The 20658-nt window shown below is 44.6% G+C and overlaps 1 protein-coding gene across 3 annotated transcripts in view; it reads left to right on the top strand.

The window, feature by feature from the left end:
• PDPR (pyruvate dehydrogenase phosphatase regulatory subunit) overlaps positions 1–20658 on the top strand; it is a 1147433-nt gene that overhangs the window by 164349 nt on the left and 962426 nt on the right. For all 3 annotated transcript variants that reach the window (XM_069655114.1, XM_069655129.1, XM_069655120.1), the window contains one exon: positions 9342–9595. In XM_069655114.1, the coding sequence (XP_069511215.1) occupies positions 9378–9595 (218 nt within the window). In that variant the 5' untranslated portion in view covers positions 9342–9377. The remainder of the gene's footprint in view (positions 1–9341; positions 9596–20658) is intronic.

Below are 20658 nucleotides of genomic sequence, written 5' to 3'. Positions count from 1 at the left end.
AAATGAGAAACCCACCAGTGTTAGGCAGAAACCTGTGCAGTTCCCTCTGGGACCACTGCAAAAGATTTAAGACTACAGGCATTTGGCAGTAAACCCACTTGGTAGCAGTCTGTACCACACAGATTCACTTGGTAGCTGTGGCTGAGCAGTCAGACTTCCCTCAAGAAGAGTTAGGCAGTATACAGAGTATTCACAATAGGTCAAAAGAACACAGTAGAACAAGTAAACACTGACCAGAGCTTGATGTAAAAGAGATATAATTATTTATTTAAAACCACATCTAGTAAAACGCACAGGCACTTAATATTAAGCAGTTCAAAAACACGGTCACTGAAAGATATACACTCTCTTAAAAGAATATTAGACAATTCTTAAGTAAAGCCCCACTTATTTTCAGACAGCGGTGAGCGCTTAACCCAGATGGCACTCTAATAATTCGTTTTAAAAAGGGAGAGAAAAGCAGAGTATAATTTGAAACAGATCCCAACACTTTCACAAGAACACAACAAGAGAGGAAGGCAAAGTAAAACCATGAAGTTAGAGTTCAGAAGGCCGGATCCACTTTAAGAGGATCAGAACGAAATGTGTCCAAGGTCACATGGTTGAAGTGCACAAAAGTCTTGAGAAGGTTCAGAAAGAGATGGACCAAAGAATGGACCAGTTAGATGGTCAAGGCGGCCAGCCCAGTCCAGAAGGTTAAGGGATTATTATTACCTTGTAGCAATCTTTAGAAAGGGAGGCCTGGCGGACACGGTACCTTAAAGTGGTGAGAATACTCCAGCAGGGGCAGTTGTTCCTGGCAGCGGATGCAAGTCGGTGCTTCGTCCGGGGGAAGAGAGGATCTCGTCGGGGAGGAAGACAGGAGTCCGTTGCACTGCCAGGGAAGAAACCAGCCGCGGAGTTCTCAGGTAAAAGGAGCGGTCCTTTTATTCGCAGTCCAGGGGTAAGTGGCTATCCGGTTGCCGGGGTGCTTGGCACAGGCAATTCGACCACAAGATGTCCTGGGATGCGAGGAAAAGAAGGTAAACTGGTTGTGCCCACCAGCCAGGGGAAGAAGCCTCTCCAGCCGGGAGATCTTCTCTGTCGTCGGGAAGTTGTGAGTCGGTTCCGCAGGGCTCCACCGGTGGTGTCGTCGTGGTAGGTCGGCTCAGCTTCTCCCTCGTCAGATTCTCAGGTCCTGTGGTGACTTCTGAAGTTCCAGTCCCCAAAGCCATGCTTTTATGCAGCACACCCCCATTCACTCAGCCTAGCTGTCAATCAAACATGCTAAGTGGTGAGCAGGCCGGCTCACCACTTGGGCCAATCACACAAGAGTGTGACTTGAGTTACCAAGGTAACTCAGTCCAGGGTGCCTAAACCCCCTCCCACACCCCCTGTGGTACCCAGACAGAGTGGCACCACTTTTGGAGGCTTCTGTGGAGAAGCCCGCCAAAAGTGGAACAAAGGGCTCGACTTGGTTTGGAGTCACAGAAGAGCACACAAACGCCATTTTAGAATCGAGTCCTGGCAAAAAATACCAACCGGCGAATTAATATTAAATAAATAAACCGGTGGTATGTTCGAGGCTATGAGAATTAAATAATTAAAGTTGGTAGCCTCGAACAATGGGAAAATCCCACAGGGATATATTTGCGGTCGAATATAAAAAGTAGTATCCACTGCCACCAGCCAAAACTCGATCAGGGGGGACGGAGACGTGCCCCCTCGACTAACAGACCGCGGGGCAATCGAATTGCCCCGACCAGTACGTCCACAATATGATGGTTTGTACCGGTTTCTGTTAATAATTTGGGACTAGTAAAGCCAATGGTGACTTTACATGCCCTGGGAGACAGTAGTCAGTCCCAGGGTATGGAGTCTATGGTGGGGTGTCACTATGACACCCCTGTGTCACTGCACGGAGGGTGCTGTGTAACACACATAGTAAAAACACATGAGGCCCTATGGAGTAAAGGACCCCATAGCCCATACAACACATTAACAGTCAAAGGAACACCATAAATCATGTCCAAGTGTGGGAGAAAAAGAGTCTCACTCTTAGCAGGAGAAAAAAACAAACTCCAGAAATCCAGCAAAGCTGCTGGGGGACACACTAGGTTAGGAAATTCAGCCTAAAGAGAGAATTCTCCCTAACAACCAGGCTGCAACAACACCCCAACCCCCTCAGAGAAACTTTGCAACGACCTAGCGGACCACTTCAAGAACAAAATCGACGACATCTGACAAATCATACAAAACCGACCAACCAACCAGACCATCCAACCAACCAAACCTAACACAGAACCACAACACAAACTCCAAAACTACCCCGAAATATCAGCAGAGGCTTTCGTCTTGCTGGTGAAACACAGCAAGAAATCGGGTTCACCCATGGATCCATGCCCGCCTGACCTCTACAAATCAATCCTCGTACAAGGAACAACATCAGAATATTATAAAAACCTCCTAAATCTCTCACTAACACAGGAACTGTAACAAAATCATTCAAATCAGCATATATCAATCCTTTCTTAAAAAAACACAAGTGGCGACGTAGAAGACCTCTCAACTACAGGCCGATCTCAAACATTCCCTACCCAGCAAAACTCCTGGAAACCTATGTATCCAAATTAACCCAAGAACACGTAGAAAAGCACCACCTGTTGGACCAAGCACAAGTCGGCTTCAGACCCGCAAGAGGAACAGAAACAGCAGTACTATCCACCTGGGACGACCTAAAGACAAACGCGGACTCCGACACAACCTCAGCCCTGATTCTGCTCGACCTCTCCGCAGCCTTTGACACAGTTAGCCATGAGACCCTAACCAAAAGACTAGAAGACATAGGCATAACAGACACAGCACTACTCTGTACTAAATCTTTCCTACCAGACAGAACAGAAACAGTTTGGTTAAAGCCCTTCAAATACACGCCACCGGTCAAAGACTGTGGAGTACCACAAGGGTCCTCACTATCAACACTGTACTTCAACATCTACCAAACTGCACTAATCGGAATCTTCAAAAAATCCAAAATTACGTGCTACAACTACGCAAATGACACTCAAATCTACAAAATCGAAGACACTCAAGGCGATCACTCAACCCTAATCGAGTGTCTAAAGAAGTCTTTAAATGGATGAATGGCAACAACTTGAAAATCAACCCAGGAAAGACAGAAATCACGATTATATCCAAAAATCAAGAGAACACCACCTATATTCCATGGCCAACGGAAATGGGAACCGCACCAATTCCATCGAAGGTAGTAAAAAATCTGGGAGTTCTAATGGACAACACCCGAACCCTAGAACCACAAATAAATGCAATAATCGAGAAATGCTTCTTCCTCCTTCACACGGCAAGAAGAATCTTACCTTTCCTCTCCTTCACCCAAAAGACACAATCGCCGTCATCATGTCAAGAATCGACTATGCAAACGGCCTCTATCTCTGGATACCAGAATACCTCCTGAAGAACCTACAATAGATCCAAAATGCAGCAGCCAGACTCCTCCTCAAACTATCCAGAAGAGACCACATCACTCCAGCCCAAAAAACACTGCACTGGCTCCCAGTCAAACATCGCATCACCTTCAAAACAATGTGCATAACACACAGGGCAAACAGCGGACAAGGAGCCGAGTTCCTGCAAAAGAAATTAACAATCTACAAGCCAACAAGACTCCTCAGATCAAGCAACGAAATCAGTTTGGAAGAAAAACCATACCTTAAGAAAAACTTGGAGGCTCCTCCTTCTCTCACTTAGCCTCAAAAATCTGGAACAACATCCCGAAAGAAATAAGAAATACCAAAGACCACCTACAAATTAAAAATTTACTAAAAACCTAGCTCGTCAACATCACAGATTCAAACTGAAAAACCAAACCACCAAACGGGGGAAAAAAAATGAAAAGGTTGCCAGATCTAGGACAACATGAAAACATCCAGAAACTCTTACTACAACAAGAGAGACGACACTAAGTAATAGGACACAAGCGACACGCATGAGGACAGAATCAAGCATCCCTAGTCATCCCCCAGCGAACAACCTTCACCCACTCGATAAATGCTACTATAGTTCATACCTGTATAAACGTTGGGTGAACGTGTTGCGCTCACCTGGTCTCTGTGGGGAGGTTGGGGCATGGTTGCAGCCCTCCCTGGAAATGGATCACCCCTGTCATGCTTCTTCCCCTGCACATATGCTGTGGGCTGCGACAATTGGTGACACTGCTCCTGCGTGGATATGAGAGATCTTGAGAATGCTGCTATGTGACTGTTGTCTCTCTCGAACCCTTCTTCCCAAAGTGTGGTTAGCATGTGCCGACCCATATAGGCTCACCTGTTGATTAATGATGATGAGCTCTCCGTCCTGCTTCTCACTGCAGGGGCGCTCCTTGATGGACCGAGTTCCTTCACTGGCCCATTGTACATGGCAGCCCAGACCAGCTGTGGCTTGGCCACTCCTGATGGTAAGTGTCTTATGGCTTTAAAATATTGTGATGTTAGTTCCCGATTATTGTCCGTGTCTTTTAATGATGTCTCTCTTCTGCTTTCTTCCAACAGGTGAAAATGCTCCGACAGCTGGTGAGTGTTGGTTTAAGGTTGAGCGCAAAGATTTGTCAAAAGCGCGACTTTAAAAGTAATGTCTTTGTAATTTTTTACCTTGTCTTTATCTTTTTCTCTTGCAGGTGCCGTCTTCGGTTGAACTGCCCGACGTGCCGCGATGTTGGGGTTGAGGTGCTGCTTTCCGGAGGTCTTCAGATGGATGATGAATGCCAGATTCAGCAGTGATGCTTGCCGACGAGAACAGGTCCCAAGGTAAGTGCAGAGGCCGGTAGCTGGAATCAAAGGTAAGATGCGCTCAAGCGGCGGTGAGTGTTACGCTGCCCTCAGTGCAGAATAACGCAAAGCGCTTGCATGAAGGCTGGGCGGATTTATATAGTCTAGCTCTGGCCACGCCCATTAGTCTTGGCTTACCGGCCCCACCCTGCCACTCCTAAAGGATGCTGCACGTGCAATCCAGTTTTCCCCAGCAGCCACGCCCGAATAAATGCTTGTGGAAGTTCCTGCAGGTGAAATAAAGTACTTTTGCCCCAAATAAAGTGTGTCAGCTTACATTTGTTCATGAGCCTGGCGCCAAAGGCGCCAGGACTGAGTCCAGCTGGGCCCTCTATGCGTTGTTGTCCTAAAGGGACAATTAAAAGTTGTGTTACCCCTTACCCTCGTCCCCTGATGGTGCAGGGTCTGTGTCTTCGGACCAGTGGCCATGACAGAGCGTTAGCACTGGCTACACTAACTAAGCTGTGAATAGTGGCAGGGGCATGGACCGAAGAGAGTTGTGAATGAAGGCAGACGCAGCGCCTGGACATAATTGCGAGCGTGAGCATTGCCACATTCCAATGGGGTAGGAGCAGTAACATGAATGAGCAACCAAATAAGAGGATGAATGCCGAGCAGCCCCAACACATGGAGGCAGAAAACCCGGGTTTACCGATGCCACCTTCCTGCTAGACTAGATTCGGAATGCTCTCTGGGCTAGACCGCAAGGGACGCACAAACGCCTGCCCGCCCCGCATACAAACAGGGGACACGTAGGCGACCGGTACCCAACTTGGTCAAGGTTATGCATATCAACGGATGCCATATGGGAAAGGGACCGAGAGTGTCGTACAGCTGTGATCTGGACGCAGACACATAGACGCCCACACACCCGACCTAATTAGAAATAGGGAAAGTTAGCGCCTCACTTCAAGACTGCAATGCCAATCAACCAACCCACTAAGATCTTCACCCTCTGCATACACCTCTCAAATTCTAACCAAACACAACAATCCACACAAACCTCACTACACTGCAACAACAAACAAAGCACACATGGACCCGCACAACAGCACAGGTCTTCTGACATTATAACACCCCAAGACCAGCCAGCGGAATTCCGGGCTGAGGCCGCCAACAGCACATCACTGCTCTCTTGCACTTCTCCAGCTCATCCCACTAACTCCCCCCTACCCCACCCCTCCCTTTCTTTCAGAGCCGCCAGGGGACCACTTCGGTGGTTATGGTGTGCGGTACAAATATCCTTTAACATTAACATACTCAATTCCTTATTTTCCACTAATCCTCTTATGAACACCATCCTCCCATCCGGCTCTATAGTGCACTGCAGTAATTTAAAGGGTACATGTTGAGCTATCCACATAATAACCCCTCTGGCATATACGCTGAATACGTTGCTCCTAAAGTAGTACCGCTCCATTTCCTTCCCACCACCTCCTGTTTGTCTTTGGTCAAGTGAGTTTCCTGTAACAAGGCAATATCAATTTTCTGTCTATTCAGATACATCATGACTTTGTTCCGCTTCAGATAATTATTGAGCCCCCTGACGTTCCAGGTCACTATCTTGAGGTCTCCCATGTCATTCGCACGCCTTTATGCCCGTGAGCCCTTCCATCCTCCACTCAGTACTCAGTGATTTGTAGTTGTAGGGTCGCCTTTTAACCATCCCCTCTATTGCAACCAACTCTCCACACACTCTCCCTTCCCACAACTTGAACTATATGCATACGCATATGCGTTTGCCCTTGTTAGTTCCAAATTCCAATTCTTTGTTTTTGGACTGCTGTGTTGCCCCTCTAAGCAGATATGGGGTACTATTTCAAGCACTACCTGGCTTCGGCCTGTATGAGCTCCCCGCTGCGCTCCGGGGTTCTGCTCACCCTCTCCCACCTGGCTTGTGTTCCGAGGGTTGTTTCCCCAGGGTTAGCTTGAGCGCAAGGTTTCGTTCTATGTTCCTGCGAACACGCCAGAGTTTCAGCACTTCGCTTCTTCTCATTGTGCTCGCATGGTCCCTGCTGATTTCACCAAGGTCTGCGTGCTCGCAATCATAAGCCCCCTAAATCCTTTGTCTCTGCCATCCGCACCCCTTTTGGGGTTTCTGCAGGGCTTGCAGGCTGGGTGGCTGTGCATGCCGCTCGTCTGTCGTTTCATTTGCCCACGTGAGCCGCCAGCTCTTTCCGCTCCTTTGTTCCTGAGGCTGGGCCACTCTTCATGCCGGGCTTTATTGTCTCAATGTATCCAGAGTGATACTGTGATCACACGTGGTCTCCTCTGTCTCCTGAGTCCAATGCTTGCTCCCAACACATGACTCGCTCCCAGTCAGCAGCAATCCGCTTCATGTGTCTCAGATTTCCTGCGGTGCCCTTTGTTTCATCGCACCGCCCATTTTGTGTGCAGTATCGGATACAAACTTGCCACCAGCATACTATATACGATCAGTTGTATCGAGGTCCCAGTCTTTCCTCGAATGTGCAGCAATGCTTCAGGCACACAACGGTGTCTTCCTGAGCTCGATCATGCTCTGTGGACATATTTCTTTGCCGGATCGTCAGGAGCAGCTACGAAGACACATCCTACTCCATGGCTCTTAAGCCACGCCTGACTCGAATAAGCTATGGATTTTTTTTCCACAAAATTGATGTAGCAGCGCTACTGGATGATGATATGCAGAAGCGCTTTACTGTGTCCTCCAGTAATTAGGACTGGGGTGATGCATTGAGCAATGAAGTAATCTGATAGTTCATGTCCGCTTACATCTGACACTTTATTGAAACATAGAACTGGAAGATTTATGCAACAGATGTCTATTCATGACAGGTAGGGCTAAAAATGGCTTTTTGACCAGTTGGGACTACCGTTTACTGGATACTTACCTTAAAGGTTTAAGCTTCTCTTTGATCAAATGCTAAACTTGTGTTCTTATTGAGGTCAATATGCTATCTGACCATTACTTGTAGACCGTCACATTATGCTTGCTTATCCATCATAAGTAGGTCAGAGCAGTGTGCCTGCATGTAAACCTTGGAATAGGAATATGAACTTTTTAATCTTTCTGAGACAGGGATGCTAGATGTAATGCAACAAAAATCACAATGTTCTACAATAATATTGTACTGGTCCACTGTTCAGCCTGGAACCTGTATGCAAACACTGACCGATTATTTTTTTGTGTGTGTGCAAATGTTACAGATGTTAAAACATGCATGAAATTTTCAGGGTGCCCTAAAGGGATTTGAGACATGTAATGCTGAGGAGGGTACTCTGTATTAAGTTAGGTAGCCTGCATTGTTACACTTGGACAAATTTAATTTTGGAGCTTTCTTCCACTTTAATGTCTTTTGCTTGCAGCCTTCTCACTACTGTCCACCGTCAGTATAATGAGGCACTTACAATCAGAGGATGTAACCTCCTTCCTCTGCTCCCACGCCATGCCTACAGCACAGTTCTCCACATCTGAATGGGGCACTAAGCAATAGGGCATTCTTACCTACACACCCAGAAGATTTATAAGGGGCATGAGTCAGTTAAATGTTGATTAGAGTTTAATAAAATTAGTTGGTGTGTGTGTATCTGTCTTACAAGTGAACGGTTTGAATTCCTGAAGTGCAGACTTAGGATTCTGGCTTCTCAAGCTGGATACGTTTAGTCCAGTTAGTCTAGTTACCATGTAATTTGAAGCATGATTCAAATGGCAAAATTTGCAGTGAACTTTAGTGGGATTTGGGGCATGTAAGGTGAGTGGTCCTCCACGCAGAGGCAGAATTTATTCTGGAACATGTACTGATATGTAGGGGTTCTCCATACTGTTAGACGCAGTGCATCCTGTGAATTGGAGGGGAGTACCTTGGCGCTGAGGCATGGGCCATTCTGTGGAATGCAGTTCTGCTGGTGTATCTGCCCTATGTGGAGCAGAGTGTGTTTAAGTATGTATAGTCCAGTAGGACCGTCTAATTAGCAAGGCTGAGGGAATTCTGAGGCATGCATCCTTTTGGGGTGGATTCCGAACTGAGTTTGACTGTAATTCTGGGCTGGTAGTCTTCTGGGCATCTGCACCCAGCATGGAGGGATGTATTCTGTGTGAGCCAAAGCGCATTGATAGAAGTGTCCAATTGGTGTGTCTATAATGGTTGAAGGAGGAATGTGCATTCCTTGACATTGGCTCTGTGTACAATAGGGAGGCTTCTGAATTAAGCCAAGGATAAGTCCTCTTATGAAGTGCAATCATGTTGCGGCATCTGTATTGAGGGATGCCAGCTGGTTTATTGGACATAATCCTGTGGAGGAATACTTGTTAGGAAAGCCACAGTGCTTTCTGCGGTAGGTATGCCATCACTATCTGTAGTGAGAGGCAGAATACATTATATGGTCTATAGCGACAGCTCTATTTAAGCTGATTTCTGGGACAAGAGACCATTATGTGAAATGTCAAGTAAAATAAAGTGAACACTGAAAATCAGGTTTATGTATTATTTAGCAAGTTTGTGTCAACATCATGTATCTCTGCTTCTCTCTTCAAAGTGGCTGTAAACTGAGGCAGGGCCTCTGCCATCAAGCATGTTCCCAAGGCTTTTGTTGGATCTCCGGTGTTGTCCAGGCTGGCGTGGTATGCCCAGCTCCTGTCGCAGCAGTTCAAATGTTCCTGAACCTCAACCTTCTGTACTTCCATCCCAGGCGCAAGTTGTAATATGTGGAGGAGGCATCATGGGAACCTCAGTGGCTTATCATCTCTCAAAGATGGGCTGGAAGGATGTTGTCCTGCTGGAGCAGGGGAGGTGAGAATGCTTTGCATGTTTTTAATGTTCCTTGACCATAGAGATTTTTGTTGTCGTCGGTGAAATATAACTGACTACCTATTGAATTCTTTCTGAATGGAAAGGTCAGCTTAAGGATGGCAGTCTCAGTAAACCTTTACCTTATGTTTGTGACAGTCCTATTCTCTGGTTACCCTTCTCTGTGAGAAAAGGGGGCGCTGGCATGCAGGGGATTCCCACAAGCACTGTGAGTTAACCGGAAGGTTGTCTGTCTTTGCCATCTGTGTTTAGGACACTGCCCAGTCTAACAACTATTTTGAATGGAGTGTTGGCTCAGGGCACCAATTTGAGATGAGATTAGGAGGACTTCACAAAACCAAGTCTGTATGAAACACCGTCCCCACAATGCCAATATCCAGCAGAGACCCAGCCTATGGCTTTAAATGGAACATCCAGACCGGTGTCTGGGGACAGACAGGGCTTCTGGGCATGCCCCCCAGACAGCAAAGAGAGGGTATGGGTGGTATTTGGAGAGGGGAAAGAAATCAATTTTAGAACTGCTGTTGTGCAAATACCACAGCGCAGTTGGAGTTTCAGAATGGATGGTACATTTCCCCCTCCAAACTCCACCAGAAGCCCTCTTTCCATCTGCCTGAGGCTGACTGCAGAGGTCAGGGGACCCAAAAAAAGCATACATGATCAATCTAGGGACTGCCCCCTTTGACCTCTGACAAAGTTACTTCCGGGTCACTTTGCGTATACAATCACTGTCCCTTGGGCGTTCATTGGGCCAAGCGTCTAGAGCAAAGGGAAGACAGAGCTATGGGTTGCTACTGTATACTTCTTTATTTCATTCTGTGTTCCCTGTTAGCCCCTGTTTGCCAAAGGTTGACAAATAAATGATTACATACAGCACACAAATAACATTTAAAATCCAAAACAGCACTCCACTAAAACAACTATTTGCATACTCCTGCAAGTACCCCAAGCTTCCTAATTACTGTACTGTCTCTCTACACTGTGCTACTTGCCTACAATGCATTCACTCCTGCATCTCCTGGTGCTCCTCGTACTCGCCTCTCCCTACACCTTCTCCAATCACACTACCACTGCCTACTTTCCTATCCCTATTATAAAACTCACAACTCCAAACTCCAACTACTCCATCTCTCTTCCACTTCCTTCAAACGAATAAAAGCCAGCCAGCTAGCCATATTTCCTTTAACATCTATCTACCTTGCCTCCCTTCCTCTGAGACTCAACTTCTCCACTCTTCCTTACTGCATCAACTGAACATTGCACTCTGGAATGCTCAGTCTGTATGCAACAAAACCTCCTTTATCACGGACTACTTTCATTCCAGCTCTCCTCCACCTAGACCTTCTTGCTATCACTGAAACCTGGATTTCTCAATCTGACCCTGCCACTTTAGTGGCCCTACACGACTCCAAACTATACTTCATTTACTCATCCGCGACTGACAGAGGTGGAGGCGTCGACACCTACTTTCTTCCTGCCACAATGCATCATAATTCTCTGATGCCACGTACTCTCCTACCTCTTTTGAATTCACCCTCTCTACTATTGCTCTGCCTCACTCGGTTCACACATCTCCATCTATCGCCCTCCTGGTCCCACTGGACCATATTTTGATGATCTTGGCCAACTATTTGAGTCTCTTTCCACCTAGCACCAATAGTGCATTCATTGAACACATTCCTCTGTGGGTGAATAAAAGGATCAAAAACCATACAAATCACCCTCTGGAACGTTCAGAGTTTGACAAAGTGAGACTTAGGGAGTACACATTTTTGGGCTTTTGAGTGTTTTCTTTAACTAGATGACTAAATGTATGTTGTAGCATAGGGACAGGTACCCCCTTCTTTTCCTTTAGATAGGTGGTACACCACCGCTGACCTAGGAACATCACCCCCTGAAGGGGACAGGGTGTTCTTCTGCTTAGGGTAAGTGCTAGTGATTTCATACTCCTAAATACAAGGACGCTTTACTCTTGTGCTCTCCACACCATTCCAGTGTGTTATACATAGCTTCTGTTTATGTTGGTGGAGAAGGAAATGTTTCTACTCTAAACATCTGTCCCTGACTGTTATATTGTTCTCTTTCCACTAAACATCACCTCATTCTCTTAGGTGACTTTAACCTTCCCTCTCCAACCACTTCTCAGAAATCTGAACTTCAGTCTTTTCTTAGTGATCGTGCTCTCCACTCTATCCATAACCTGCCTATCCACACAGGGATTAACTCTTTGGATCTCCTATTCATCTCAACCTCTCCCTCAGCCACTAATAATACTGTCACAACATCCATATCTGATCACTCAATTATGTCCACCACAATCTTCCTTCCACCCTCTGACCTTTCCTCACCACTTGTTTCACCTATCACTAAAAGGAAATTTGAACTTTCTGCCACCCCCCCTTTCTCTCCAACCTACAGTTCCCACTCTTCCCCATCACACCAGATGCCTCTTCCACCAACACTGCCTTCTGCAACTACCAATCCCTACAATATGACTCGCTCTCCTCTCACTTCCCACTGCTTACTTTCACCCTTAAGTCTCAGCATCCTCAGCCATGTGTCTCCCCATTCATACGTTCTCTCAGCACAGACATGTGTCCGCTGCTGTGCAAATGGAGGCGTACCCGCTCGCGTGAGGACCTGCAACTCTACCTCTCTGCCCTTAACTCTCTCAAGTCCACTCTTGATAGAGCGAAAAGGGAATTCTACCTAACCATCATTGACTCACTTCAACCATCCTCGCCGACTACAGGGCAACCCTAAACTCATTCTTCGATCCTCTTAAGTCTGACTATTAACTCCACTCGCACAGCTAATGACCTAGCTGAAAACTTTGCTGCAACATTTTCCAAAATTAGAGGCTGTCTCCTGACCTTCCCCACACTCCCTTCTCCTACATTGTGCGCTCCACCTACTCTACCATCATCCACTGTCTCTATCTCCCACTTTAGTCACACTAATACTAACAAGTGCTATTTCTACTGATGAAGGCTAACCCCCTCATGTTCCCCATCAGACCCTCTTGCTCCTCAGCTAGTCAAGCCTATTGCACCTTTAGTGGCCTCTCACTTTGATGAACTCTTCAACCTGTCCTTAGACTCAGCTTGCTTTCCCTCTGTTTTGAAAACAGCCACGGTCATCCCTCTCCTAAAAAAGCAAGGTGCTGAGCCGAACATACCGGTTACCTTTTGCCCTGTGCCTCACCATCTGCACTATTCTGAAGTGCTCGAAATGGTTGGGTTCAATCGTCTTATTCATTTCTTAGACATCCAAAACCTTGAGACCCCCTACAAGCAGGTTTCCGGTTCTGTCACTCCACAGAAACTGCTCTCATGAATATGTCCAACTTCATTGCCTCTGCTAAGCACTCCAACCTATCCTCCATCCTAATTCTCCTTGACCTGTCTGCTGCCTTTGATACTGTTGATTACTCTGATCTCCTTAATACTCTTTCTTGTTGGGGATTTCTCTAACAAAATTTCCAACTGTGCCTCTGCCATTAAATATTGGATGGCTTCACTCTCGTATGTTAAACTCTACCAAGACAGAGGTGCTCTTCTTCCCTGCAAAAAAGCTCTCTCTCATCTATTCCTCTGTATACCCAGTTCCCACCTGACACTGTCTGCTACTCTTCTTTAGCAAACAAAACCTTGCTGTCATCTATGACCCTTCTCACATCTTCTCTTTCATCTAAAAAACTGGAGCAGCTCCTCAATATTAGGAAAATCAGATGCCTCCTTCCTTTCAGCACAGCCAAGCATCTCTTAACCACTCTTGTCTTCTCTAAACTGAACTACTGTGCCAGCATCCTCTTTGGTCTCCCCAACTATGCTTTCTGTCCTCTCTGCAGGATCATTAACTTTGCTACCAGAACTCTCTTTGTACTCCCTCATGTCACACCTACTTCCTTGTATCGTCACCAGGCTGGATGGCTGACGATGCAAAACATAGCCAGATTTAAATTTCTTCTCCTAGTACAAAAATCCATCAACGGTAAGGCACCACTCTATCCTCCTCTATCCAACTGTACACGACTTCTAATAATCTCTGCTATGCCTCCTCTATTACCCTTGTGGCTCCTCGCCCTCCCTGTGCTTCCTCTTGCTTCCGCCCCTTCTCCGTTCTTGCTCCACTTACATGCAATTCTCTTCTCCCGGACATCCGAGAAACAGTGTACACGGATTTGTTCAAAACCAAACTAAAAGCCTACCTCCTCGCCTCATAGTTACCCTCTTAGCCTACCTCTCATCTGCCTGCTAGCCTGCCTCTATCCCTTGCTTCCTCTGCCTCCACTCTAGTGCTGCACCCAGCATGGTCACATTGCGAGCACAGCTGGCTGTACCGCCTACCTGCACTTAAAAATGTCAAATGTTAATCGTCCTTAATCTATGTATGTGTACGGGTACGATCCTGATCAGAAGGCACTAAACCCTTAAAGCTACAATAGCAGCGGGCGGCTAGCGTACTCCAAACCCATAGACCACCTGCAAGGGCCTGTCAAATACAGTACACAGTAGATAATAGCTGGGTATGGGGTATCTGCGCTCTTCCCAGAAAATGTCAAATAATCTGATGTAGTCAGTTCATTAGTTTCACAGTCACGTTTTACAAAAGTGTTGTTTTATTGAAATTCAAGAGAGGTCTTCAGCCGACACGTGTTTCCACCGACCCACTTGGTGATCCTTCAGGCTGACATCGAGTACAAATTGGATATATTTCAATAAATCTGTGAATATCCAAATCAAAGATATATGTAATATCCATGTGGTATGAAAGTAAAAAATTGAAATTTGTTATGATTAACTCACAAAAGTTACATTGCATATATAAATCACCAGGATAATGTATAAGCAGGATTACACACCCATTCAAAAAAATGTCCATGCTGGATATTACAGAAGCAGGATAGAACAGAACAGAAACACAGGTAATAATATTTTAGATACTCAACATTGTTCACTGTGAAGTAAATCAGTGAATCACCCAATATGAGAATAATCTGTGAAGTGAACTGCTAGGAAAGGGTTGATACAGTTGTTACTCTAGTGAGAGAATTACCCTCATTTGCTATGTGCAGCCTGAGAAGTGCCAATATACTATAGTGGGGTGGGGTACTCAGTGAAATGTCATAGAAGGTATTGCATGAGTCATGAAATGATGGTTATGAGATAAAGACATCCACGATAAGAGAGATAACCACTTATTACCCAATATATCAGTGAAAAGAACAATTTAAATGTGTAGAGGAAGAGTAATAAGAGACCAGCAAAATGTAGGCCGTAACACGATAGACTCACCCATTTAGTCTTTAGCAAATAGTGATGACCTATAGAGTAATCAAGGGACATTGTAAGTACCTAGCAAATACTTGGCAAATAGATAGTAAAATAACATAAAAGTGCACACAAATACCCTGTCCAAATACAGCGAGGTGTATGGGTGTGTATGAAAATTCGGAACTCGTCATTAATTCATTCATCATCAATGACATTTATGATGTCATCTTTGATGTCCTGGGTGTTAGTCTTAGCAGTACACGGTGGTGGCGCGAGTTATGGTTGCTTAGCTTACCACAACTGGCGAATTTCTGGGGTTTTCCAGTTTTACCTGTAACCATAACGTCCCTGTAACAATGTTTTTCCATTGAATTTCATAGGTTTTTATTAGTGCAACTTAACCATAACGTCCCTTTTTAACAACGTTTTTTCAGTGAATTTCATGCCATTTCCCACCTTGTAGCATCATTTTTAACATGCCTATACACTTTTTGCAACTTTTTGAAATAATTTTGCATCCGTAGACGTCCAGGAACGTCTGACTTCATCGCAGACCTTCTGGACAGTGCCACATGACCATACACTTGCATGGTGACGTGTTCGAGAAGGCGTCTGCACTTTATGATCGTATCCATGCTTCGAAGACAGTTCGGAACTGCATTTTCCACTGATCTAGGAACTTTCAACTTCAGAATTTCCCTTGCACGCCTCCTACACCTTTTCATACTCATTATCCATTACCAATCTAGTACACAGTACATACTTGGAAGTATTTTATCAAACCTGCTATTTATCTTAAAAATGGCATCAGTTATTGCCATCTCACCTCCCCAAGAGCCACCAGCTCGAGGACCTTCACAACAAAAAAAGCGCAGTACGTTCAAAGACAATGAATAGGACCAACAAGATGAAGTAGAGGAAGTACCTACTTCTATTACCAAGATCGAATCATGGGTGTGCCAGTTCTTTGCTACTGTTGGGAGTGTACCAAAGGCTAAAGCTACAAAAGTGAAATGCGCAATTTTGTACTCAGTTGCAGACTACCTGGACAGTACTCCTACGGGACCACCTTCATGCGCTGCCACACCAAATCCAATGACTGCAATGCTCTCAGAAAGGTTGTTCCTTTCTCAGTAAGTAGTAAGCTGTCTTCCTCCACCTCATCTTCCTCTACAAATACTGTAACCACGCAGCCTGATGTCTGTGGGCATTGGTGCGTTATAAATAAATAAATAAATGAGGGCTACGGGCCATTATCGTCCATTGCAGCCCCTGAAATGGAGGATAAAGGCCATTAGCACCCCTGGTTCCCAAAGCGGGAACCCAGGGTGCTAAAACATAGATTTTCTTTTCCAGGAAAATCCTTTTCCAAGACAGCCAACATGGAAAGAGAAGGCAGGGCTCCGAAAACAGCCCCTCTTCCCTTGCCATGGCAGCCTGCAAAACCTTATGAACATATGACCAAAAGCACTTTTTTCCCTTTCAAGCCTATCCTACCTTCGAATAACTTTACCACATAGCCGGTGCCAGGTAGACATAGCCATTTTAACACCAGTTTTCGTCCCTAGCGGTCATGGCCAGTAGCCAGATTGTCCGCATCATGACCTTATGCCATGACCCAGACAATCTGGCTACTGCCCACGGCCACAGTCTATAGCTCAGTCACCAAAGGTATATGACTATTTTTTTTTACCTACATTATTACACTTGTCAAAAAATAAAACACGGGCACATTTGCAAAACCATGCTTTAATGTCCTTGCCAATGCGCCTCACGAGTTAGCTAGAAATCTTCCCATGTTTTATTTTTTAAAAAGTGTCAAAATGTATGTACATACAAAAGTCATAAAACTTAGCCCCACTTGACAAAATCCATTCAGTCTTTACACAAACATTAAAGGTTGGGTTTATAATCTATCTCAAAACCTTTGTCCACATTCGTAAAATAGCAACAAAGTTATAAGCCATCTAAATATGTTGAGATGATGAGACAACGCCTACGTTTCTTCATGAGTTCGTTCATGTACTGAAAGAACTCAGTAATGCAATGGTATTTATAGCAATGCATTGCTTAATGAACTATTTGGCATACACCTTTCTGCCAATTTTATAATGACAATCCCTTGTGGAGGCTGTCCATGAAAACTAAATGCACATGTGATGTCATCAATGACATTTGTGATGTCATCTCTGATGTCCTGGGTGTTAGTTTTAGCAGTGCACGGTGGTGGCGCGAGTTATGGTTGCTTAGCTTACCATAATTGGCGAATTTCAGGGGTTTTTCGGTTTTACTTCGAACCATAACGTCCCGTTAACAAAGTTTTTTTTTTTTTTTTTTTTTTGCTGAATTTCAAAGTTTTTTAGTAGGGCAACTTAACCTTACCGTCTCTTTAACAAAGTTTTTTTGCTAAAGGTCATCGGTTTGTAGTAGTGGCACGTAACCATAATGTAAAGTAACTTCTGACTTAATTGCACACCTTGCGGAGAATGCCACATGACCATATGCTGGCATACAGCACGGTGACATGTCCGAGAATCCGTACACACTTAACAATAAGATGTATGCCTCGTGGACAGTGTGGAAATACATTTTATATTGATGTAGGAATGTCCACCTTCAACATTTCCCTTGCACAGCTCGACACATATTGGTAGTCAGCCATTAGCAATGTAGTACACATTAAATACTTTTAGCAAAAGTTCTAGTTATCTGAAAACGACATGAGCTAAGGCGATCCCTCCTCCCCAAGAAACAGCACCACTGCTGTAATGAAGGAGCATGAGAAACACTGCCCCTACCTTACAAATAACAAACGCACAACATTTTCTGCCGTCCACCTACCCCCCATATTACTGTTTCGTGCCTCTATCCTCATTTCCGTTTGCAAATTTCCTTATTAGCTGTCCTTCCAAAAAAAGCCATCCGTAAACAAAGTAAATGTTCCTTTTAAGAACCACCTTTCACAGTGTAAACCTATTTAAAAAAAAAAAAAGTTGCATACACTCCATCTACTTTATATTTCTCAGTAAAGGACATAGATGCAATAAGATTTGCCATTAACAATCTAGATTTGCAAAGCAGTAACGTGTGCTACTAAAAAATAGGATTTCTCGTTATAATCATTATAATCGTTATAATGCGGCGTCCCAGATTACAAAACAAAATCCTTATCCAAGATAGCCACCGTTGAAAGGGAAGGCGGTTGTTCCATACATGGCCCCTCTCTGCTTTCCATGGCAGCCTGCAAAAAGCAAAACTACGTGCCGTGACGCATAACCTCAAAATTAACAAACATCGACCTACAACGTACCACGTTACATTTTGAAATAATAAACTGCTTTGTAAAATAAAACATTAACATTTTAGATTTTGTAAAGTACTTTTATTTCACAATAAACTGTTGCAGACCATCTGACTATTCCCATTTTCAATCAAATAATAACTTTGTTTCTTGGGTCGTCTTAGAAAATGTTAATCGTGATGCTCACGTTGTTCTTTTCGCATACGCAAAGTATTTGCTTTCGATAAAGCAACCACTTCGGTCGCACAGTGATTTTCAAGACGTCTGCATGAACCTTGGCCTACACCACCATAAAACATGTTATCTTACTCCGAATGGCCACTCCAGCGTATGGACAAATGGGTCGGGGCCGATCATCCCACAAAACCGTAACGGTTAGGCAGCCGGTGATGAGTACGTACATCTGGCGTGCAAAGAAACCATTATTTGGCATTTGGAATCCATGGCAATCACAGTACGGCAAAATGTAGTTGTTCGGAAAACGTAACAGAAAATACGTATCAATACCCAACCTTCATCATACAATTTGAAAAAGGACAAAAATACCGTGGAAATCGATGTGGTCATACATGACATTTTAAAGAAATAATAGCGTTGAATATGGGGGAACCTAGTGATAGTCTACAAACGGCGAGAATCTGCACTCTCCATAAGTAAGAAAAAATAATGACAACTACACAGAAAGATAGTACCTCAGTTACAATGCCAAAGTAGTAGTGTGTTAATAAAAAATTAAAACTCGTTCCGGTGTAGCGTCGTCAAAAATAAACTTGCACGATATTTACCGTCTCCATTGTCTTCGTTAAACGCAGACAGCAAAGTACTTGCACCAAAGAATCTTCTTGAACTGATATTACATGAGTCTTACAACCGTTTTGAATACATAACCTTATCAAATGGTATTTTTTTCCAAACTTTCACTCCCTGCATCCTTACTGAATTTTCCCTCTGGCTCAAGCTCAAAAAACAATTGACCCTTATGGGTTTAGTCGGATGCGTGGGCCTACTGAGCTTGCAACCAAAAAAGCAAACCATGTGACCTTCACTCAGAATGAAAATACATTCTGACTTTGCAACAACATATCTGAATGCATGCATGAGAACTGGTACTCCCATACACTTGCAGACCCGCTATTTCCATCAAACAGTGCAGGTGGCTGCCTCAGATTTCAAACTCTAGGATGCCAGTCTGACTGCAATATTATTTTAAATACATTGGAACACAGATGCAGTAAATCTTCGCCTGTACTTAGTGGACACTATATTGAGCAGCAACTTCCAATTTACCGTATGACTTTGGTGACAATAAACCCCACTTTTTGACTTCCTGCTGCCACATCCCATCCCAGCCTCATTAACCCTCACCTTCCGAAACAGTATTTCATAAGGTTAACAAGTGCAACGGTGTGTTGTATTATATGTGTTAGCGGCGATCTCTGCGTACACCAAAACACGAATGAAAGATGGCGGGCGCAGCAAAGGCATCTGACGCACTTCACGCCATTCAACATCCAATCAGTGAAGGTGCCACGTGTCCGCGGACATGACGCTACAGATTAGCCAATCAGTATTTTGTCCGCGGAGCGAACAGGGAAGTGTGTCCGCAGAGTGGACATGGATATCACACATTTTTTGAGACACACTTTCTGGTCGTTTTAAAGAAAACTACTGGACGGATTGGCACCAAATTTACAAAAGCACGCTTTCGGGACCAAGCTCCTGCCGCAAATGTGGTGAAAATCCATCCAGCGGTTTAGGCTGTAGGCGTGCGCAACATTTTTTCCCCCATTCAGTCTATGGGAAAAAAAGACTATAACTTTTCCCCCACTGGACCAAACATCACCAAACTTTGCAAAAAAATTCACAGTGGGCCATATTATTTTTTTTGTGCAAAGTTTGGTGTGGATTCCTCCAGGGGGAGCGGAATTATAAGCCGCCCAAAAAGTGCTCTTCCTATGAAAACTGCAACTTAACCATAACTAGGCAGCCGCTCCCCTGGCTGTGTAATATATATATATATATATATATCCAAAGGAAAGGAGGAAAAGGCGAACCGCACTCCCGCGGGCCAGATGCCAATAGCAAGCTCCAAAATTGCGGACAAAATCAAGAAACCACCGTGTAGTGAAGAAGGATGTTTTTTTAATGTTTAAAAAATTGCAACAAAAGTATACGGCACAACGAGCAGCAACACAAATACAGACAGAGGCAGGACGCCGTGGCGCACGGCCTGCAACACAACGCGTTTCGCGCTACACTGAGCGCTTGATCACGTAATATATATATCTCTGACCCTGGAAGATGTTGCCTGGCAAAGACAAAGGTAACCGGGAGGACAGGAGTCACGGGTGACCTCTGAGGCAATCATTATACTTACAATTTAAAATGTCATAATACCAAAGAACGGATTATTGAAAGGCTAAAGCAAGAAAGCAAAGAATCAGTGATCCCATTACCCTTGGAAATGG

Source organism: Ambystoma mexicanum, chromosome 1p (assembly GCF_040938575.1).
Source record: "Ambystoma mexicanum isolate Mex_15411 chromosome 1p, UKY_AmexF1_1, whole genome shotgun sequence".
NCBI lineage: Eukaryota > Metazoa > Chordata > Amphibia > Caudata > Ambystomatidae > Ambystoma > Ambystoma mexicanum.
Note: the sequence above shows the minus strand (reverse complement) of the source record. Positions and strands in the feature narration are given on the sequence as shown.